At 38.5% G+C, this 23,573-nt stretch overlaps 1 protein-coding gene across 11 annotated transcripts in view; it reads left to right on the top strand.

Moving 5' to 3' along the window:
* The window catches only part of Adgrv1 (adhesion G protein-coupled receptor V1), a 538,324-nt gene that overhangs the window by 56,151 nt on the left and 458,600 nt on the right, over positions 1-23,573 (top strand). For 9 of the 11 annotated variants that reach the window (XR_001780748.2, XM_017315364.1, XM_017315363.1 and 6 more), the window contains exons 10-21: positions 2,106-2,282; positions 3,803-4,026; positions 8,507-8,633; positions 8,719-8,904; positions 9,730-9,910; positions 10,816-10,979; positions 12,136-12,259; positions 13,411-13,677; positions 15,661-15,787; positions 16,377-16,591; positions 17,590-18,321; positions 19,918-20,291. Coding sequence is in view for 10 of the 11 variants with exons in the window: in XM_017315364.1 (XP_017170853.1) it covers positions 2,106-2,282; positions 3,803-4,026; positions 8,507-8,633; positions 8,719-8,904; positions 9,730-9,910; positions 10,816-10,979; positions 12,136-12,259; positions 13,411-13,677; positions 15,661-15,787; positions 16,377-16,591; positions 17,590-18,321; positions 19,918-20,291 (2,898 nt within the window). In the remaining variant the exon portion in view is untranslated. Of the gene's footprint in view, positions 1-2,105; positions 2,283-3,802; positions 4,027-4,459; positions 6,759-8,506; positions 8,634-8,718; positions 8,905-9,729; positions 9,911-10,815; positions 10,980-12,135; positions 12,282-13,410; positions 13,678-15,660; positions 15,788-16,376; positions 16,592-17,589; positions 18,322-19,917; positions 20,292-23,573 lie in introns of those variants that run through there. The other 2 variants (XM_017315367.2, XM_017315368.1) reach the window with 2 other exon arrangements.

Genomic DNA, 23,573 nt, shown 5'->3' with positions numbered 1-23,573 from the left:
ATGTAAGACATTGAGAGTTGCAGTGTGTCAGTGACCTGTATAGAGCTCATTATCCTGGAGGGATGAGTTAACACTGCTTTTGCATAGCAGCATTTCAGGTTTGTGCTTGTGTCTGAGAACAGGCTGAAAGGGCACAGGCCTTTAGGATCTCTACAGACACACTAATAAATATTCAAATCATAAAATGATGAACACGTGAAGTTTATGTCTAAGTTAGAAACAATGACTACAGTAGTAGAGCTTGTAGGCTTATATTCTTCAAAACCTACTTTAGGGTTCTTAAACACTTCAATCTCCCTTCTAGGTAGGGAAGAAAGAATGTTGTAGAAAACACTTTATTTCAATCCAGGACTTCTAACTCACCTTTGATCATCCAGTTTTGGCATAAAAGACAAGCAATTTATTATTTACAATAAGCCTTAATTAGCAACAGAGCTGGGTAGATATCTATACTCTATGCTATTACAATGCACTTTGTTATCACTAACACTGAGTTACTACTTACTGTGTTTCGTCTGGACTGCTCTTAACTCCAACTGGCCAGCCCTCAGGGCCTTGCTTTCTTGACTCCTAATCCATGGTCTCTTTTTCCTCTCTTCTCCTTCTTCTCTGTCTTCTTGTGGTCTCCTTCCAACCCAAGGCTGGGAACACCAAGCCCCACCTATCTCAATTCTGCCCAGCTATATACTATAGGCATCTTTATTCACCAATAAGAAATAACTTGGGATCAAGGTCACATGGTGTCCTTGGGTCTATGAGCAGACTCTCTTGTCTCTGGGGCAACCAGGTCATGCCTCCCCCCATCACCATCACCACACTTATCATATAGCAACAGACTAAACCTCAACAAAGGAAGGTTAATAGAAAAAGGGAGCTGTGGAGCTGTTTAGCTGTAGTGCCTTGGGGTGACTCCACTCTTTGTGGTCAGGATAGCAGCAGTCCAGCCCAATAGTAAGCACCAAACATGAATTAGCAGTGGCAGCAAAATCCAGCAGAAACTGCAAGGCTCTGTCAAATCAGCACAGGTCGGCGGAAGCAGCCAGAATAAGCCAGAATCCGAGAAGAAGTTCTTTTGCACATTTCTCTCTATGAAGTGAAGACCAGCAAAAAACGAGAGGACCAGAGAGAGGACCAGAGATGCTAAGTGAAGTGCTGCATAGCATAGCAATGCAAGAGCCTCCTCCCACTGTCTGGGGGGAGGTTCCATGTCTATTCTTTCTAAACATCATGTTCAAGGTCCTCTCAGGTATCGGTTTTCAGCAAAACATCACATGCTCTCTCATAAGACAGCTTACAGAAAGACATCACATGACCCAACAGGGTTTTGAAGAAACCAGAAACTTCCACTCCCAGAGCTTCCAAAAGTGATCAAAGGCAACTGGAGAATCCCAACAAATCTTCATATAGAAGAGGGGGCATTTAGTTGGTTTTTAAGGTCACATAGTTCATATTCTGAGATGATGAAAGAAGGGCCATTCTAGGTGAGGAGAATACCATCTTTGTCAACTACAGGCAGATTAATAGTGTGTTATATGTGTGCTGTACTTCTTTAAGCATTAGGTTGCTCTTGGCATGAATGGAGTTCTGAAAGGTGTTTTTGTAGTAATTTAGGTCTGGCAAAGAAGGGGAGTAGGTAACTGGATATATAGGTCAGTGAAAACCAGGCAGAGAATGTGGACAAATGTTTTTACATTTGTTTTCTAAAGAGTCAGTGTAGTTGGCTATAAGTGAGAAGGTGGACAGACAGGTGGTGATACACAAATTGTAATGGCGATAGGACCTGGAGCAGGACAGTGGTTTCTATTTGGATTCATCTGTCTCTAAAATGTCCATGTGACAATTGTGAGATAACAGTAGTAATTGGTTATAATGACTTGGAGTTTGAGGGAGATGCCCAGACATTATTAAAGCGGTAGGATGATGTTATAAGGTAATTCTGTATATTAATCATACCTAATGATAGGAAAAGATGAGACTCTGGTGGATGCTGCAGGAGATGTTAAGAGGGACAGTGTTGGGATGGGTAGGTCCTGAAGTTCTTGTTACTGCTGACCTGTGACCTGAATTTTAAAACTATCTTTCTTGTTTTTGTTTGTGTTTTGTAGTTGGAAGCTGTGGTGTTGGTGAACATATTCCCTCCGATTCCACCAGTAAGTCCCAGATTCGGAGAAATCAGAAATATTTCATTACTGGTTACCCCAGCCATTGCAAATGGAGAAATTGGCTTTCTTAGCAACCTTCCAATTATTTTGCATGAACCCAAAGATTCTTCTGCTGAGGTGGTAAGTACGCCTTTTCTATTCATATGTCGTAATGTATCTAAGAACAGGAAGACTTTAATATAGGGTTCACATGTATTTAATAGACTATACTCTATTTAGAATAAATAACTGGTAAGCATCTGGTTTTTCTATAGGTTTTACTGCTCATAAGAGGTTATGTTTATATCTATATTTGTGTAAATATATATGTAACAAATATAGCAATAGAGAAAGATGATGAACCTGAGAGTTGGGATGGCATGGGGGAGCTAGATGACTAGAAGGAGGGAAGAGAGGAAGGGAAGTGATATAATACTATTTTAATTAAAAATAGAATTTATTGCTTGTGATGAGTGTAGACTGTTTAATAGTGATTGGTTTTACACAGTGTTGTGACATTTCATAGCCAATTATGAATCTGGTTTTTAGTGGTCATATTGTGGAAACACGACTGTTTTTTTGGGGGGCTCTGTCTTCGGAGTACTCTGTGTGCTGCCTCATGTGGGACTGAGGGCTCAGAGGTGACTCTGCATCCTATGGTTGATGCCAGTTGTGATGGTGGTAAATTTGTGAAATGCTGAACCTTATCAGATTAACTATAACTATAACCATGTATATAATATACGTATGTATGTATACACACACACACACACACACACACACACACACGAAAGTATATTCATATTACTCTCCTCCCCAACCCAAGAAAGCATTGCCAGAGATGAATTCTCCCCAGGTGTCTTTCTATTTAAGAACACCTTGGCATTGCTGTACCACAGTGTAGCAAGTCCGCCCCACTTAGATTTTCCTTAAATTGGCTTGAAGTGTAGGTCAGAAATGAGGGGAGTTGTTTTTTGTTATCAAAGTCTCCTATCAAAGGATCATGACCGCCATTTCCTTCTTTTGTTACTAAATTCTCTAAATGGGCAGAGCATCAGTTTTCAAAATGATTTTGACTTTATATGTATTTTTTAAAGCTAACAGTTTCCTTCTAAAAGCCAAGGAAGTGTCTACATTGTTCCCAGCGAATGAGCTACTTGGTTGCTTTACTGTGTGAAGCTGGGACTTTACCGTTTCAACCGTTCCAGGTCTTCACCACCTCAGGTGGCTGAGGGAAAGCTCTTTGTTAGTTTTAGACTTACTTTATACTTATTTATTTTCTTTTTAAGAACTGTCCTTTATTTACTTTCTGACTGTTGTTAGCTAGAATAGAAAAGCAGTCAGTATTTTATATTTTTTACTGTTCTTTACCTTTTTTTTAGTATAATTGCATTTTTATTAAGATGACTCCAGGGTCACATTTTTTTGGTGAGGTTTATATTGTAGATAAATTTAAGTAGCAAAACCAGTTAAAGTTGTATATAAAGTTATTGTCCTGCTTCTCCAAGTATGTTTATGATGCCACCTGATTGTTTACGTCTTTATGTGGAGAAGACATGGTCAGCTAATTACATTTGCATGCGTGTGTGGGGAGCCCATGTTACGAATGAGCATACATTTCAACAGAGTTTTTAGTTTCTTCTTTCTCTTTGTAAAATAAGGTATCTATCCCCTTGCATCGAGATGGAACTGATGGCCAGGCTACCGTGTACTGGAGTTTGCGGCCCTCTGGCTTTAATTCAAAAGCAGTGACTTTGGATGACGCAGGTCCTTTTAATGGCTCTGTTGTGTTTTTATCTGGACAAAACGAAACATCAATCAACATTACTGTCAAAGGCGATGACATACCGGAGTTGAATGAAACTGTAACCCTTTCTCTAGATAGGTAAAAACTCATGCATATTTCTCTCTATGTTAATAAAACTATGAGGAAGTGCTATTAAGACTTTCGGGCATTTTTGTTGTATACGGGAGGGTTTTTTTTCTTTGAATATGAAGATTACTATATTTTGTGACCCCTTACCACCCTGTTTTGCTCTGAGGAAGCATGATGTAGAGAGCTTATGGGAAGTAGATGACAAGTTTGAAGCATGGTGAATTCTCTTGTGTTCACGAGGGTAGCAGCGAGCCAGTTGAAACATTAGGTCACACACTCCACTCTCTTGTCTTTACTTTCAAGAATGCCGAGGTTAAACTTTTATCACGTGATTTAAAGAAAAGATTGCCCTTCATTCTTGTTACATGGCATTTAAAGAATAAATAATTTTTATTTCTATAAAATAAAAAAATTACATGAATCCACATGTTACCTTCTCAGCCATTGTAATAAGAACTACCCAGCATTTCTCTGAATGCACTTCATAAATAGTACAGCCTCAGGGCCTCTGGTATGTTTTGATTAGTTACTTATTTAGTTAGTTATAAAATTCAGAAAATACTTCGTAAAGAAAAAATAAAATCTGATTAGTTACCTTCCGTGACATGCAACTGGAGGATGTTGCACAGGTCATAGCTACGAAAAGTAAGATTCGGGATGAATTTGAGGCCTTTTATACCGCAAATGAGGGAATCAGTGAGAGGAATCCTGTGCTTCTTTGTATCTGATTAGCAGTCACTATGCATCTTTTTGAGTGGTGGGAGGTTAGGGGTCTGGTCTGGAACGCTCTATGTAGACCAGGCTGGCTTCAGACTCAGGTCCACCTGCCTCTACCTCTGGAGTGCTGGCATTGAAGGTGCACACTGTCTGACAGAGTTCTTTTTAATGCTATAGTTATATTTTCCTCCTATTATTTTATCTATTTATAATTCTATCTCTAACATAATTGAGGTTATTCTGTATGCCACAAATCCAGACCCACAGAAGACACTAGAAGGCAAACACAGGTTGGCATAATTTTTAAAGTGAATGAACAAAATGTAGACTACGGAGAACACATCAATTGAGAGGCCATTGATCATTTCTTTCAGAAGTACACATTTATTTTCTTCTTTAACAAAAGTAAAAACAATAAATCCAAAAAACCCAACACAAGGTCTAAATGATGCCATCATAATATGTTACAGAGGGTTTTATGGTCAACTGCTTTACTTCATAAAAGCTAGCAAAATTCAATGAAATATAAATTTGAAATAGATTTTTTTCCTGAAACTTTTGAATAATTTAGGTGTGAACACAATTAAGTCAATGGACAGTTTTAAGGAACACTAAAGCAAATTGACCCGTGCTTATAAGCCAGTGGCCCTTGATAGAAACCTTGTCAGCTTGGCTGATCTTAACCGGATGTCTAAAGAATAATTTCAATTATAACTCAGCAAATTCAGCAGCTCTTCTTTATAGTCTTTTAAATGTCACAAGAACATTAGAAGTGAATTAATACTAACTTTTCAAAGCTCTTCCTTTTCCTGTCCATTCCTTTCTTGTGTGTGAAAGACTATACACACCACCTGGAAGAGCAAGTCACAGGGCTAATTTTGAATATTGCACTTCTTTTAAAATAGAATGTATCAATGTGCACTAACATGTCAGTTCAATTAAAAACTGGTATGCAAACAAGAATGAACTAAGTGCATTCCTGTATCCACAGAAATGTTTATATAAATGAATGAGAATGGAATTTACCATTTCAAAGTGATGTTGTCAGGATAGTTTTGCAAGGTTTTAACCAAGCTTCAGAAAAATAATGAATGAACCAATGCTAGTGTGATTGTATTGAATGAACCAATGCTAGCGTGACTCTATTGAATGAACCGATGCTAGTGTGATTGTATTTCAACAAAACATGATACTTTGTTAGGGTGAATCGTACACTTTTCTCTTAAGGTCAAACTCAAGTACTTTACACTTAAACTAAATACAAGCAAAAGTTGATCTGATACGAAACAATTAAAAGTACCATCAATATAATACCTGTTAAAAGTATTCTTTCTAACATTTTGAAATTAGAAGCAATTTTTGTCATTTTACTTAATAAAAAGTAATTATATGTACATAACTTTATAAATGATAAGGTCTATTTATTTTGCTGTGTACCTTTCAAGATTATCTGAAAATGAAATACATTGGGGATGTGGAAAGTATTTAGATTTCCTGACATAGAACTATAATTAAAAGTGACGATGTCTTGTGACTCCTTGAATATATTTTTCTGCAAACATTGAAAGGTACAGATGTCTCTGCCACAGAGTTTTGATGATTTTTAATTCAAATAGCAACTGGCTTTAGATCTGAGGATGGGAGAATTTTTTTCTCAAACCTCATTAAAGTGAGTAATTACAAGTCAAGCTGAATGAAATTTGCTCAGCTGCAGTGGCTTGGGGACGTGCACAGGACTTGGCAGGCATCCATGCTTTGGAGGGGGCCCAGAAAGGAATGTCTGGACATGCTCTGCTGGTCATGGGGTCATCTTCCATAGAAGTGGGCTGGCTAGCGTTTGTCAATAGCAGTGGACACAGTGTGCAGGGGATGCAGGGTGCTTTCTTTAACTCGCTTTTACCAGTCTACTCTAAGCTTGTCGTAGCGAGAATTTAGCAAAGGATGTGCTTGCCTTCTCTTCGCCCTTCCCACTGTTCTTTCTGTGTTGACAGGGTGGAAACTGAAAGATTTGTTGTGTATTTTGGGTAAGTGTGCAGAATAACGGCTTGTTTTGAAGGTTAGGTCTCTTGTTCTGTGCATGGCGGTTTTCTGATGAGTTGCCGTTCTGCATGCACGATGCCCTACTTGAGCAATGTGACCTGTCTGCCTTGTTGTGCATGTCGGTTTGCGATCTCATTCTCTAGTAACAGTGGGAGCTATATGAATGCCTTGGGATTTGGGGACTCAGTCTTGCACCATGGATGTGTTTAAAATATTTAATAAACACTAAAGATTTGAGTGTTATCACACGTTTTGAAGAGTTTTAAATTTTAACTTTCCATAGAGTTTACATCAGAGAATAATTGTGGTTTGGAGGTGAAATAGTTTATGAATTGTGTATTTTGATTAACAGAGAAAATGACATCTGTGGCATTTCTGGGTGTATCTTTGTACTTTCTTCCTTCCATGTTCGTGTTTTATAGAGATTTTTTTCAGAGTCTGAACCATACATGATAGCATATTTTACAAAGTCTGAAAATAACTTCACTTATTTAATGTTCACACTGAATTTGCATACTCTACTTCTCATCCAGTTTTCATGTCTCTGGTTTATGTGGACACCAGGGATTTTAAGCAATGAGGATATTTATAGAAATGAAATAGAGTCATTGACCACACAACAAATAATTGCTCTGGTGTTCGGATTACGCCCTCTGTGGTCACTAGCGTGTGCCATGTTGTCTGTTATTTTCTTAAAACAGAAGCATATTAGTTCATGTTCCTCGCCACACAGAAACCACAGGCCTGTGTCCAGGTCTCTGGATTGCTTGTGGTTTCACTGTGACTTGGGAGTCAGATTAAGACCATATTTTTTGTTCCCTAGGAAGTCACACTTGAAGAATTTCAATCCAGTTTGCATGACTAAGACTTCCTAAAACCTGGCTCTAGTCTCACAGCCTGCAGTCTCTTTGATCATCCTAATTATACTTAGGCACAAATACCTGAAATTATAAAATATTTTATCTATTCATTTCTCTATTTGTCAACAGACACAATTATACACTCCCACACACATGCACATGTGTGTGCATGCACACACACACACACACACACACACACACACACACTTTTTGTTATTGCATATCAGCATCTCAGATTCACTTTATTTCTTTCATTCTATTTTACATTTTTTTCATGAAAAAACAGTTGAGGCTACAACTGAGACATATAGAAAGCACTTGAAAGCAAAAGGTATTTACAAAAGTCAGATCATAATTGTGTTTACTTATTTAGCTTTGCCTATTTGTGGCTTGTATTTACCCACTTAATATATTACTTAATTAATATAACTGTATTTAAGGAGACTTAAATATAACATTGAAAACACATGTATCAGAGAAGCACAACACCCAGCAGCTATCAAGTTGTTTCAATGTTTTCTACTAATTACAAACTACAATTTTCTAAAATACTAATAAAATGTGACAGGATTTGATACTTCATATGAGTGATTTCTCTATTATTTATGTACGTATGAAATCTAGTCAAATAAAAAAGGAGATAATGAATTCAGAAATCTTTCAGTAAGTGCTATCAATGAAAAACAGTTTTAGTATGAAGTGATTTTAATACATGTAAATTTGTTTTAAGGTATAAACCTTATTTGCTTTATTTGCTTTTTAAATTATTTGGCAGAATTGTCAATACTGCTGGTGTTCTTTAAAAAAAAAAAACCTGAAAAAAATCTTGAAATTTCAGACTAACAGAGTGTGTTTTCCCTCTCACTTTCCAGGGTGAGCGTGGACAGTGACGTCCTAAAATCAGGCTATACTAGCCGAGACTTGATTATTTTGGAAAATGATGACCCTGGAGGCATTTTTGAATTTTCTTATGATTCTAGAGGACCCTATGTTATAAAAGTAGGTCCAAAATTTCACTCTGGATTCATAACTTCAGAAAAATGTTGTAGAAGAATTTGAACTCTTGTGGGCTTTGTTTTTAAAGGAAGGAGATGCCGTGGAGCTCCGGATTACTCGGTCCAGGGGGTCGCTTGTTAAACAGTTCCTCCGCTTTCACGTGGAACCCAGAGAGAGCAATGAATTCTATGGAAACATGGGGGTGCTAGAATTCACCCCAGGAGAACGGGAAGTAGTGATCACCCTCCTCACCAGACTGGATGGCACACCAGAGGTACCTTGTTCCACGTCCTTGTGAAAGGTTGACAGTATCAGGATATTGAGAATAGAAATATTTTGAACATTGATAAAAAGACATAAGAAAGATTTAGGTACTCCTGTTTAGAAAAATTTAAAACGAAGCTTGAAAAGCAGAATACAATTCATTCAAATTATGAGTGTATTTCTGTCCTAAAGCAAGAACTTGAAAACCCTGAGCAGCTTGGCTTTTGTGGTCAGGGCTTCTGTGGTCAGGGCTTCTGCCCCAGCCCAGCTTTCTCCACTTACGATACATTTCATTCTGCATGCTCTATACTCACTGAACTCTTAAAGCTCTGCTGCGAAATTATTTTTCAGAAAGAAACTAATTTGCTTTATAATAGAAGAATCACATGTACTTCCAATATATTTATACTGCAATTCATATGCAACTTTCAAATTAATTTTATTTTTTTATTCTTGCTAATTTAAATGAATATTCAATCACCAATGAAAAGGCCTTGAATTTTTACTGGCTTAGAATAGTATGGCCATCTCTCTCTCTCTCTCTCTCTCCATATATATACACACACACACACACACACACACACATATATATATATATATATATATATATATATATATATATATATATATATAAATATAAAGTACTATCTCCTATCTTTCAGTGAGTTGACAAGTAGTTTTAAAAATTAGGAATAATATATGTTCTTTTGTCTTTTCCATGTGATGTTTGATGCTGAGAAGTTGAACATGTTAGCATTGTCAGTCACATACACATTTTATTTGTAATGAAAACTTCAACTTTACATCTTTTTCTAATTCGCCATGCCTTTTGTAGTTGGACGAGCACTTCTGGGTGATCCTCAGCAGCCATGGTGAGAGAGAGAGCAAGCTGGGCTGTGCTACACTCGTCAACATAACGATTCTCAAAAACGACTATCCTCATGGGATTATAGAATTTGTTTCCGATGGTTTGAGTGCATCGATAAAAGAGAGCAAAGGGGAGGATATCTATCATGGTAAATTATTCTGCTTGCTACATTTTATTCTATTCTCTGAAGAGGACATTAATCTCTTTTCAGCTTAATTTTAAAGAATTATTTTTACATCTGTATATATTTGTGTGTGCCTGTGCCTATCTGTGTGCACCCCATGTATGCATGGCCTATGGAAGCCAAAAGCTCTTGGACCCCCTGAAGTTGACATTAGCGGTGATGAGTCACTTAATTAGGTGTTGGAATCGAACCCAGGTCCTCTGGAAGAGCAGTAAGTGCTCTTAACCGCTGTCCCATCTCACCACCCCTTAGATCATTTCTTTTGTAACTATTGTCACTTTTCCATTCTGCCTCAGAAATTGCATGCAACTTAGAAACGCCTCTTTTAAAACACATATTTAGGCTTGCTGTTTTCACGTCTTTCATAGCATTGGGGTGATGTTGAAGATCTTAGTTACAGTTTGCTTTTAGCTAATACAGTGCAAACTCAGAAACGCCAGAAGAAATGAAGTCAGTCAGATGGAGAGCACACTACAGCTAAGAGTTACGGCTGAGGAACCACTGCAGTGCCAGGAGATGAGAATTCTTTTATTTTTAAAGCACTGTCTGGGTAATAAAATGACTTTGCTTGTAAAGGAACAAGGCAAGCTTCCAGCAAGTGCCGTTGGTGAATTTGCTTGTAAGACTTTATAATAGTTGTACATAATTGATTCTAATTCCATTCCTATGCCAGATGATTCTTAATATCCCAAAGTGCAATGCAAAAGATTGATCAGGCTAAACACACACAGACACACACACACACACACACACACACCACACCACACGAACATCAACATTGGAGTATATGCTATGCAAGTGTTGATGAAGAGGCATTTGATTCCTGCTTGTTTTGCTTATTCCCCTATGTTCCTGTGTGTATCTCTCAGCTGTTTATGGTGTAATACGAACTCGAGGCAACTTTGGTGCTGTTAATGTATCATGGATGGTTAGTCCAGACTTTACGCAAGATGTATTTCCTGTGCAAGGAACTGTTTGTTTTGGAGACCAAGAATTTTTTAAAAACATCACTGTCTACTCCCTTGTAGATGAAGTAAGTGCTGCTTATATAGTTTTCTGCCTGGCTTGTTGTAAGCATCAAATCACACCGTTTTGGTGTTATTTGTTAGATTTATCTTTTGTGGTGCTGGTGGTCAAACTCTATGTCATGCAAGCAGTCTACATTTATAGCTTATCCATTCTTTTTCATTAAATAATTAAATACCTGGTGATACATTTTGTGCTGATGTTGTTTGATAAAGAGGTTTAGCATGACTAGTTGGTTATGAAGCAAGATAGCTATTTAGGGGTGTCTTAAAGGCATTTCTAAAACTCTTACAATTGACACTGGTCAGTAACCAATTATATATCAAAAATCATGGATTCAGGGTTGTGGGAGACATTTAGCAACTTACCCACTTTTGGCATTTTGAAGAAGAGCTGTCTTCTGGGTATCTCGTGCATTTGAATATCAGGACCCTAAGTACAGGTATCATCAGCTTCTCAGGAAAGATAAAGAACTTTGCTAAGGTGGAGAGTGGACCTTTCTCAGGGCAAAGCAGTGAAACTTGTCCCTTTCCCTCAGAACTGGCCCCCAACAGACAAAACCAGCACTTTTTTTGCCCCTGTTTTGTGTCGAGGAGAAGACTAAGTCACACTGTCAATGAGAAAGAAAAATAGTTCCCAACTGGGTATGTAAGGATCAGAGAAATGGAAATCTCATCTTTTGGAAGACATGAGAGTGAGGATGTCTTTGGATCTCCCCAGGAAGCTTCCAGAAGGTTTTAAGACAGAGTTGGGGAGCTAATAGCCCAGCAACTGTTAGTTCTCTGTTTGGAAGGGTTTCAATTGTTACATTGTTTTTCTGGTCTGTTTTCTCCCTTATAATTAACTTGTTTTCCATTTTCTTATAGAAATAATATAAACCTCTGTGGTATGGGCAGGTTTTCCTTACTTAACTGAAAACATACGTATTCCCATTATACTTTATTGCCCCCCTGAAATAAAAATGGCTGCTGGAAGAACAGTATTGAAATGATTTTAGGACAATCAGAGTTTTATGGGAAAACTTTTAAAGAAGCCTTCGTCTTAGAGAGTAAAATGAATATGAGCAGTAATAACTGAGCTTTCAAAAAATAAATAACAGGCATGTATCATTGTAATTAGATGCATGATTCACTTGATTTAAAGTATGTGCCATTTTGCCAAAGATTCCAGAGGAGATGGAAGAATTCACCATTATCCTACTTAATGCCACTGGAGGAGCTCAAACAGGGATCAGGACAACTGCCTCCCTGAGGATTCTCAGGAACGATGACCCCGTTTACTTTGCAGGTGATACTGCTACGTTATTTGAGTGAGTTTACATCAGTCTTAAATAATAGATATGTTTTAAGACAATTTTATTTGTATGTATGTTTTGTCAGCGTGTATGCATGTGTGCCCCGTGCATGCCTTGTGCCTGTGGAGGTCACGGGAGACAATGAATCCTGCAACGGGAATCAGGATGGCTGTGACCTGTCATGTGGGTCTTGGGGATCAAACGTGGCTCCTCTGTAAGAGGAGCAAGTACTCTAACCTGCTGAGCCATCTCTCCAGCCCCCATACATAGGTTTAAGAAGAATTATTAACGTAACATTTTCTATAGTGTAATCAATTTGTTTAAGTATAATTTTATGATTCATTTGATAATTGGTGTTTTGGGTTTGAGTTTAAACATTTTTATTTTTAGGACCTTCTGAAACCAAACAAGAAAGGGTGGCAAGTGACAGCTCGCTACTTGCTTTTCATCCCCCAGCATGCCTTGCTTTGGGTAGACAAGAGGAGCTGTCTGGGAAGTCACTTGCTAACACAGTCTGATGGGCATGGGCCTTGCTGCTCTTTCTAAGAGTGCTCACTTGTTACAGTAGCTGATGGCTAATCGACATATTCATTAAGAATCCTCCCTTTTTGTCATTTTACTGCTTTCTTTACACCCCTCTTTTGCACCTGAAGCATCTTTTAGTTTTGTTTATGAGACTTAATCAAATTTTTAATTCTTTGAAATCTATTTTGTATAAGATGTATATAAATGAAGTTTATCATATAGTAGCATCCGGAGCCTCTATTTACACTATTTTTAACCTTCAGGTAATATGTAGTTAATGAATTAGTCTTATGCTTATCCTTTTTCTAACTCCCATGACAAAATGAAACAAGAGATTTTTATTGAAGGACTCACCTTTAACATGAGGTATATATTAGGCTGCAGTTGGAAGAAGCAGGAAATCTTATATTTACCGACAGCTCAGTTGCCACAGACACTGGGCATTCGGTAAGGAGGGGCGCTGACTTGAAGCCTTCAGAGGGAGCTTGTATCAGCCGGGAGCAGAGTAAACCCTAAGTCCAGGCTTTCCCTGTCAATGTCAGGCAGACACAGGAGTGATCTGAAAATATGCGCATAGACTGGAACAGGCTGATGTAGTTCTGTTCTGTGTGTATTTCAGAGCCTTGTGTTTTGAGGGTCCAGGAGGGTGAGACTGCCAACTTTACAGTTCTCAGAAATGGATCTGTTGACGGGGCCTGCACTGTCCAGTATGCTACCGTGGATGGGAAGGCTTCAGGAGAAGAGGGAGACTTCGCTCCTGTGGAGAAGGGAGAAACTCTTGTGTTTGAAGTTGGAAGCAGAGAGCAGAGTATATCTGTACATGTCAAGGATGACGGAATCCCAGAAACAGATGAGCCTTTTTATATAGTCCTGTTCAACTCAACAGGTAAATAAACACTGTTCCGGCTCATCTGTGGTTTTCTGTACTGGTAAGTCGTGATGCCAGGTCGACCTTTGCTATAACCGGAGACTGCTTATGAAGAAAGCTGTGTACTGGTGCTTTCTTCACTGCTGGGATGAAGAAGATGGTCACTGAACCTTTCTATGCAGTGTAAATGAAATCGCAGTGTGATAAAGTTCTAGGAAAATAAGCCGAGAGGCTTTGGCTCCTGTTTCCAGGCCAGTCATGGCTACTTAGCTACATTGTTTCCATGCCTGAAATGAAGCACAGCTTGGAAGTTAGGAAGCTAATAGCAGTGCAGACTGCCACCTCGTTCACCTTGCAGGTTTCTTTAGGTCTCCCAGTAACACAGCAAAATTACCCTGACTGGAAACTAGAATTATGCATTTCACTTAACGGTAACGTTCCTCCAATCTTCACGGTAACGTTCCTCCAACCTTCTGTTGTCTTTCCTTGGCTCTCATGTTCCCAGCAAAGCCACAAGCCTGAATATGTCTCATTTGAGTTGGCCCGATGGTTCTTTTTTATTTGACGCGGGTTATTTTATCCTTGGTACTAACACCACAGAAGCAGTTCTGTGTTCTTCATATGCCCTCATCAGGAGTTTGGTTTGTCCAGTCACTATACCTGCTTTAGTTAAAGTGATGACCTACAAGCTTACTTCTTAGTGTCGTTAATAAATGCTTGTGGCCTGTTAACATGAAATTATGTAGCTGTGTTATTACTCATTTTTTTCAAAATGTCACTGATATTTTGTTGTGGATAGCCCTGCGGCTAATTATATTTGATGTTAATTCTGTTCTCCAGTGAGTGGTTGTGAACAAGGAGTGAGTCAGCACTCATTATAGGTGATTTCCTGTAAACCTGCTTCCCACCTTAATTTGTAAAATAAATTAGAGCTGATGATTGGGCAGATAAAAAGGAAGGTGAGGAGAGAGAAGGAGAAAATGGAAGAGGGAGAGGACACAGAAAAGGAGGAGGAAGAAGAAAAGCAGAGCAGAAAAGCACATGGCCTGGAGAAACCGCAAGTTCTAAGGGGTCTCATAAGCTGTGGAAGCTGGTAGTGTAGAGGTAGATCTGCCCAATCTAGGCACACAGCATGTATTCATATTAACCGAGTTGTGTTTCATTGCTGGGGCATATTTGGGTTGGAGATTTACCGCAACAATATTTATTGAAATAAAATCATCATTTTTATTTGGTGACGTGATTGCTTTTATAACCATCACTTAAGTTTATGATTACTTTTGCCCAAACTTGGCTCGTGGCGATCTATCCAGCACGGCGTCTTTGTCTTGGGACACGTCCTTCTTATTCTTTAAGCTTTTCTTCCCTTTTTCTCACAGCAAGGTGTTCCAAGCTCACTGTGTAATTTTCCTGTCACAATCCTGAAATTATCCAGGGCTTCTTTTGGAAGCCCTGACTTTAAAAATGTTATTTAATAATTAGAGTCTGGTCACTGGCTGTGGTTATTGCTGTTTCTAGTGAAATAGTGAGGTTTTGCTATTTCTAGTGCCTTTTAATGTACTTCTACTGGGAGTATATATGCACACGCACAGTTACTTTGTGTGCGTGTATGTGTGTGTGCATTGTTAGGCTTCCTCCTATAGCTGTGTCCATGTTTTGAAAGGTAGGGTCTCTCACTGAACCTCGTTTGTGCAATTTCTGCTGTGCTGACTGGCCCACAAACCCCTTGGATACAACCGCCTCTGGTTTCCTAGCTGAGCTTACAGACACCCTTAGCTTTTACTCAGTGGCTGGAATCTGAACGCAAAGTACCCATGTGCTGGAAACCATACTCGTGCTCCAAGCGTCTTTCTCACTGAGCCAGCCCCAAAGCCTTTTTGTATCTGTAGTTGCATATTTCTTAAAATTTAAGTGAATAAAATGAAAACATGTTAAGAAATTTTGTTACAATAAAATTTAGCTTTTAAACAACTGACTTTGACTCTTCCGTGTTTAATTTAGGTGACACAGTGGTTTATGAGTACGGGGTAGCTACAGTCATAATTGAAGCCAACGATGACCCAAATGGTGTTTTCTCTCTGGAGCCCATAGACAAAGCAGTGGAAGAAGGAAAGACAAATGCATTTTGGTAAGTGTATTTAGATAAGGAAAGTTAAAATTGGATTCAATAAAATGAGATCATTAAGAGAGGAAAATGGAAACACTATTAATCTATTCAGATATAAATGTAAATGGGATAAATGGTAACTTTGTTTATGCCCTGCTATAATATTTTTCAGTAAGTAACTATCCATGACAACCATTCATCTGCTAGACAGAACTTGGTCTCTTTGCCCTTCTCCCCCCATGTCTATCTTTTCAAGACTAGAGGATTTCGGTTATCCAGTCTCTAGGAATAATCTTCATAAATTTACAACTTGTGCCTAAGATTTTTTCTTCTGAAAAATGTTGCCCATTACTATTAAGTTCTTTTTCTTACTTGGGCTTAGAATTTGCCATGCTGATTGGCTTTGAAGAAGAGGAGATTCTAAGATTGTTTGGTTTTTCTTTTTGGTCTTGCTACGTTGTCTTTTCCGTGGTTTCTCAGGGAGACCGGCTGGCTAATTTGGAGATAAATCGAAAATGTATACTTTCAAGCGAGCACAGAATGCTTTTGTTACAGTCATATTCACCACGTACACTTTTCATAAAAACACTTTTGTTCCATTTTCACGCAGGATTTTACGGCACCGAGGACACTTCGGCAATGTTTCTGTGGCTTGGCAGCTGTTCCAGAATGCTTCTCTGCAGCCTGGACAAGAGTTCTATGAAACATCAGGGACTGTTAACTTCACAGATGGAGAAGAAACAAAACCAGTCATTCTCCGTGCTTTCCCAGATAGGATTCCTGAATTCAATGAATTTTATATTCTAAGGCTTGTAAATATTTCAGGTACCAACCTTTCCCATCTCTAATGTTAACATCAAAACTTTATAGATTATACTTAAATAGAATTGTGTACAAAACCAAGTTGCCAGTGAAGTTAAGTGCATTATTATTTTAATGTCAAAGTACCTTCTTGGTAGAAGATTTTTGGTTGGTGGTGTTTTTTTGTTTGTTTTGTTTTTGTCTTGTTTTGTTCTGTTTTTGGAGGGCTGAGAGTCAAACCCTAAGCCTGTATACATTAGGAAGTGCTCTACTATTGAGGTACATCCTAGCCCTTTTTTTGTTGACCGTTTTGATATATCAGGATGTCTTTGGTGATGTAAAGGTTGTCTTGGAAATACAATCCAGAGAGTTCACTGCTGGTGTGCCACCAGGGATGAAATTTTGTTTCGCTTTATTGAAATGTGATCCCACTGTACAGCTCAGGCTAACCTTATATCTGGACCCTACTGCCTACATCTCTGGAGTGTTGTGGTTATAGGCATATGACACTGTATCTGACTTAGTTTTTCTTGTTTATTTATTCATCGATCTTAGGCATAGAATCTTGGACTTTGTTTTAATCATGTGTTGACTTAGTTTTTCTTCTTTATTCATTGGTCTTAGGCATAGAACCTTGGACTTTGTGTTAATCACATGCTCTGCCATTTAACTATGCCCTCAGCTAAAAAAAAATATTTTTGGCATGTTCATTTTATGGGCTTTGGAAAACTCCATTTTACAGATGGAGGCTTCCTCTTTCTCACTGTTTTCAGTTTAAACATAAAATGCTTCTATTGGTAGGGGCTTGACTGATTACTAATATGGATATGTTAATTGATGTTATTTGATTGCATTGCCCCTCAAATGTGGTGAAAACAAAACGATGGTGCCATTATTTACTGATAATGAATAAATTACTTAACTAGAAGTTTCTCTGTAAAACATACTGCTTTTTTTTCTCCTTAGACCAAAAAGTCTTTAGCTTCTGGCTTTTTCAATATTCTAAATTTTCCCCATTCCAGGTCCTGGAGGTCAACTAGCAGAAACCAACTTTCAGGTGACAGTCATGATTCCATTCAATGACGATCCGTTTGGAATTTTCATCTTAGATCCAGAGTGTCTAGAGAGAGAAGTAGCTGAAGATGTCCTCTCAGAAGACGACATGTCTTACATCACCAGCTTCACCATTTTGAGACAACAGGGTGTCTTTGGTGATGTACGGGTTGGCTGGGAAGTCCTGTCCAGAGAGTTTACTGCTGGCCTTCCACCAATGATAGACTTTATACTGCTAGGAAGTTTTCCAAGCACTGTGCCTTTGCAACCACATATGCGACGTCACCACAGTGGAACAGACGTCCTGTACTTCAGTGGACTAGAGGGTGCATTTGGGACTGTTGATCCCAAGTACCAACCCTTCAGAAATAACACAATTGCCAACTTTACGTTTTCAGCTTGGGTAATGCCTAATGCCAACACAAATGGGTTTCTCATAGCAAAGGATGACAGTCATGGTAGCATCTACTATGGAGTAAAAATCCAAACAAATGAAACCCACGTGACCCTTTCCCTTCATTATAAAACTTTTGGATCAAATGTTACATATATTGCCAAGAGCACTGTCATGAAATATTTAGAGGAAGGTGTTTGGCTTCATGTTTTAATCATCTTAGATGATGGCATAATTGAATTCTATCTGGACGGAAAGGCAATGCCCAGAGGCATAAAGAGTCTGAAAGGAGAAGCTATTACTGATGGTGAGTTGTCTGCATTGTGACTAGCTCACTGAATAGGAAAGAGTCTCAACTCTTTAATTAAAAAGTTTGAATTTTTTGAAAGAAAGAGCTAGCAAATATTTTGGAACTTGACTTTATGTTTTCTCTAGTAAATCTGTGTGCCTACCAAGACCAAAACAGTGTTAAGTTGAGTGTTTCAGATACACTCAACTGGGGAAATCAGAAACAGGCTCTAAGTTAAGGCTGTGCAAGCAAATCACTACAGAACTTTGTGGGAAGAAAAGAAACGAGAGGAATCTTGTTTGTCTCTAGTTAGTGATCAGGAAGGAACTGTTTTTGCACAGGAATGAGCAAAGGTCTGGAACTGTGAAACAGCTCATTATATCTGGGAAACTCTTTCTCCTTCAGTGTGTCTGGAGGTGAAGGGTTATGGAAAAAAAGACAGAAGAGCCATTGAGAGAAAATATTAACTAAAAATAATTACAGGTACTGTGTCATCAGCAGGTGAACCAATGAGTTCCGTGCCTTGCTTTGAAGGGATAATCTTTGTTGGCTTTTAGTCAAATCACACACCCTCTCTTAGGATAACTCACTGTGGACTGTGTATACTTAGGAGTCTGAAGCAGGAGAATCATGAGCAAAGCCAACCTGGGCTCTTTAGCAAGTTGTTGGCCAGAAGCAATAATGAGATCCTGTCATAAATCACCAAAAACCAAACTAAAAAACAAAGCAACTGAACTATATATTGACAAAATCCTAAAAAGGACTATGGAGGTGTAGTGATTTATAGCTGGACTGTCTACTGTTACTGTCTTGAAAAGTGCTGCATGCTTGAATGTAGTGTTTCTAAGAACTACTGGTTTCTATGTTCAGTTAGGTTTTGTACAAAATGATATATTTGGCCTGTAGAAACCACCACTCCCTTAGAATCACCACTTTAGTTAACTTGAGATGAATTTTTAACACATAGAGCTTTCAAGTTCTCTATAGTATTCAGTAGTTTTAAAATTGGAACAGAACCAACCCTTTCCATATTTAGTTCAGTAAGTAGTTATAACACAGAAATATACATGTGTGGATAGATATATGTCTGAATGTGATTATTTTTCTGCCCACAAGTGATTTTTGACAGACTAATATAAATTACTTATAAGTAACCATAATTAAAAAATATTTATTTATTTATTTATTTATTTATTTATTTATTTAATGTATATGGGTACACTTTGCTGTCATCAGACACACCAGAAGAGGGCATCAGGTCCCATTACCAATGGTTGTGAGCCACCATGTGGTTTCTGGGAAATGAACTCAGGACCTCTGGAAGAACAGTCAGTGCTCTTAACCACTGAGCCACCTCTCCAGCCCAGTATCCATCATTTAAGTTTGAAGGCAGATCTTGCAGTGGAAGATCAGAAAATTCAGCAATTATTGTGCAGGTTCTTTTTTGTCATCGGAGAAGATAATATTTATTGGATCACTTTTTAGTTATGCCCAAATTTTCCTTATCAAACATACAATTCAGTGAAATAGTCTTGTTTTCAGAAACCCACTTCTAGGTTGTGATAGAAGATAGTTAGTGGCTGTCATAGCATCTAAATGCATGTCTGATTTTAGGTCCTGGGATCCTGAGAATTGGAGCAGGGATGGATGGTGGTGCCAGATTCACAGGTTGGATGCAGGATGTGAGGACCTATGAGCGCAAGCTGACTCCCGAGGAGATTTACGAACTTCATGCTGTGCCTGCAAGGACTGATTTACACCCGATTTCTGGGTATCTGGAGTTCAGACAAGGAGAAAGTAACAAGTCGTTCATTGTTGCTGCAAGAGATGACAGTGAAGAGGAAGGAGAAGAATTATTCCTTCTTAAGCTGGTCTCTGTGGATGGTGGGGCTCAGATTTCTAAGGAAAACACTACTGCTCGGCTAAGAATACAGAAAAGTGACAATGCCAATGGCCTGTTTGGCTTCACTGGGGCTTGTATACCAGAGGTAAGTAAGCGGCTTGGAGAATATCAAGGTAAATCATTTATTGTAGGTGGATTTGTCTGGGGGTGAACTAGCGTTTGAAGTATGTAGGAGCCATGCTTGCACATACAAATCCCAGCTCCTGTTCCTGGTAGATTGTAGCTGGAGTCTCCTAATCGAGGTGAGAGAAACAATAACAAAAAAGCAAGTGACTGAACTTTAAAGTTAACCACTCTAAATGATGAGTAATTATGAGTATTACCACCTCTAACTTGGCTTATATTTTGAATACCATATATGGATATAAAATAATTCATATTGAAAGCCTATATGAATAATTAAAAACAAAACTTTATTTCCATGTTCCTTTGTTTTAGGGGGGACATTTTATAGGGTTCTCCCAGTTTGGTTGTAATCGTTTCTTCCCAACAACATTCTTGGCTGGCTCAATTCACTAGGCTGGTATCCCGGCCTTATCTCTTCTTCCTAAGCTTTCAAGCACACGTGTTCATCTCTCCTGATAAGTAATAGGAGATCTTGGGAAACTGCCTCCCAGGTGTTGTGCATGACAGCAAATGCTCCGTGTCCAGAAAAGGCTGCCAAGAGCCAAGAGCGCCTTCTGCTCTGCAGCTTGGCACCAGGAGATCTGGGTGAACATATATGGGAATTGGGTGATGAGCAAAACAGGATGAGTAAAACTTGAAAAAAATTACCCATGTCAAAGAGGTCCTTGTAGCTTCAATTGGGGCATCTAGATCTCTGGAATTTTATGTGGTCCCCTTAGTTTATGTGACAACCACAAGACAAAAGATCTTCAGCAATTTTTTTTGTAAACTTGAGAAATATCATATATGTCAATAATAATTTTAAACTGCTCTTTCACATTTATTATTTTTGTATGTGTATGGGTGTACATGTGCTATGCTGTGTCTCTGGAGGTCAGAGGATAACTTATGGGAATCAATTCTCTTCTGACATTTGGATTTCAGGGATCAAACTCAGGACATTGAGCTTGGTGGCATATATCTTAAGTTTTGAAGGTCTCAAACCACAAATACATGTTTTTCAACTATTCTGTGCCATGAGATGAGATGTTCTTGCAGAGGACCCACATTTGACTTAAAACCTTTAGCTCCAGCTCCATGCTGCTGAAGTCTGTACTCACACATGCGTGTGCCTGTTCACATGCACTCTTGCACTAACCATGTGATCCACAAGTGTGGTGGTGGGCCAAGACAATTTCTCAGTGGTTAGAGTGATTGCCCTTATCCCACAGAAAACTAGGTAGGTATGATGGCCACCTGAAGTCCAGGAATCCAGACGAATGGAGCCTGTGAGCCCTGGGTTCTGCAGCCACCCTGTATCAACAAATCAAATGGAGAGGTATCGCAGCAGAGACCCAACATGAACTTCAGGCCTGCACATGTGCGTGCATAGTGGTGTGGCCACACACGTGGAAACATGGATTCCTATAGGTACACCACATGCACATACACCTGTACACGTACATGTACACACCGCTTACATGCACATACACACATACATGACTGAAAGCCAGCAGAAATAGCTGCTGACCTCATGGACCACCACCTTTTTCTTGGGTTAAAAAGTGGCTGTTTGTGCAGACTTTGAAATTTGGCACATATTTTCAGAAAATGAGCTGTTGGTTATGAGGAAAACAGATCATGGTTCGGGTTGGTAATAAGAAATTCATCTTTCACATGAAATAAATCTAAATTTTAGAAACTTTTATGAGCCAAAGCGGGTTTGACTGTTTTCCAGTACTTCAGATGTTTGAGATAACGTTGCCAGTGATCTATACCTGTGTGATTGTTTTGTGTAATTGAATGTGTCAACATGTAGATGATATGAAGACCTCAGTAAACGAATAATGCTCTAAATTGCCATTGCATCAATAGGAGACTGATTCCTAGTGCATGGTAGGCAGCTGGCTAAAATGCAGTACAACGCGCTTGCAGGTTACACATGGCACTTTTCAAATTTTGGTGTAGTACTGCAGTACACATAATTATCTTAAAATTCTATGAAGGTGCCACTGTTTCCCAGTTATACGTGCAAGGCTGCATTTTTCTCTGTATGACAGAGAGTCATATAAAGAGTCATAGTTATTACCCAAAATATGTGCTGTTTGTGTTGACAGGCAGGCTTACGGTTGCATTGCCATAAGTTCTTAGTCATTACTTATTTCATTGTTATATTGTAGTATGGTGGAGAACTTCAGATCTCACAAATATACACAGAAACTATTTACACTTGTCAGTGAATTTTATGAATGTGCCAGTTCCACAAATAAAAAGATTGGAGAAGTCTTTATTTACTCTATGCCTCTTATGACCTTGAATTTAATAGCTACTTGATTTATTTTCAGAAATATTGAAAGTGACCATAATTACTTTTATGGGTTTTTTATTTATTATTTTTGAATAATATATATTCAAAATATAATATATATTATTATATATGTATTATATATATGATACTGGATTATATAAGGGCATTTTCAAATATGTATATAATATACTCTGAACACGTTAAACTCCTGTATTTCCTTCCCCTCCCCTTTGCACTCCTTGCAGAGAAGATTTAGGTCTAATTCTGTACCCCCAGCACGCACTATGCTTGATTAGGTATGGTGCTATGACTATTGGCTTTTGAATATGGGAAATTCACGGGGACATTTTCCCTTTGTAAATCTTCCTGTCTATGCTTTAGTAGTTTGCAATAGTCATCTGAATATATATTTGGTACATATGAAGTGATATACTATTAAAGCTGGACAATCAGTCGGTTAAGGCACAAATGTCTTAAGACAGCATGCTTCATGAGACACTTTCATGACGTGTGCTTTGCTCTCTCATCTCCTCTCTTCATGTGATACTCTTTATGTGGATGTTCACAAAAGTCTCTCCCAGGTCCAGCTCACTTGCCTCAACCTGCCTTGCCGAGGTTGCTCTCATTCTTGTGTTTGAGAGTCCATACTTCAGATACCTGTACCCTTAGTTTTACCTTCTCCAGGAAGATTCTGATCATACATCAACAAGCCAAAACCAACCAACCAACGAGCCAAGCAAGCAAGCAAGCAAACAAAAAATAAACAGAGAACCCAAAGTCCTTCAATTTCCAATGCTTCTAATCCTGAAGATTAGCATAATTTTATACCTTATTTTATTTATCTTTTAAAATTATTTATAATCTTTTCTTTATAGTCCAGATGTTATCCCCTTCCTGGTCTGCCCTCATCCCATTCCTCCTCCCCCTTCTCCAAGAGAATGTCCCCCAACCTAT

Source organism: Mus musculus, chromosome 13 (assembly GCF_000001635.26).
Source record: "Mus musculus strain C57BL/6J chromosome 13, GRCm38.p6 C57BL/6J".
In the NCBI taxonomy this organism is placed as follows: Eukaryota; Metazoa; Chordata; class Mammalia; order Rodentia; family Muridae; genus Mus; species Mus musculus.
The sequence above is the reverse complement of the archived record's forward strand: the minus strand, read 5'-3'. Positions and strand labels throughout refer to the sequence as shown.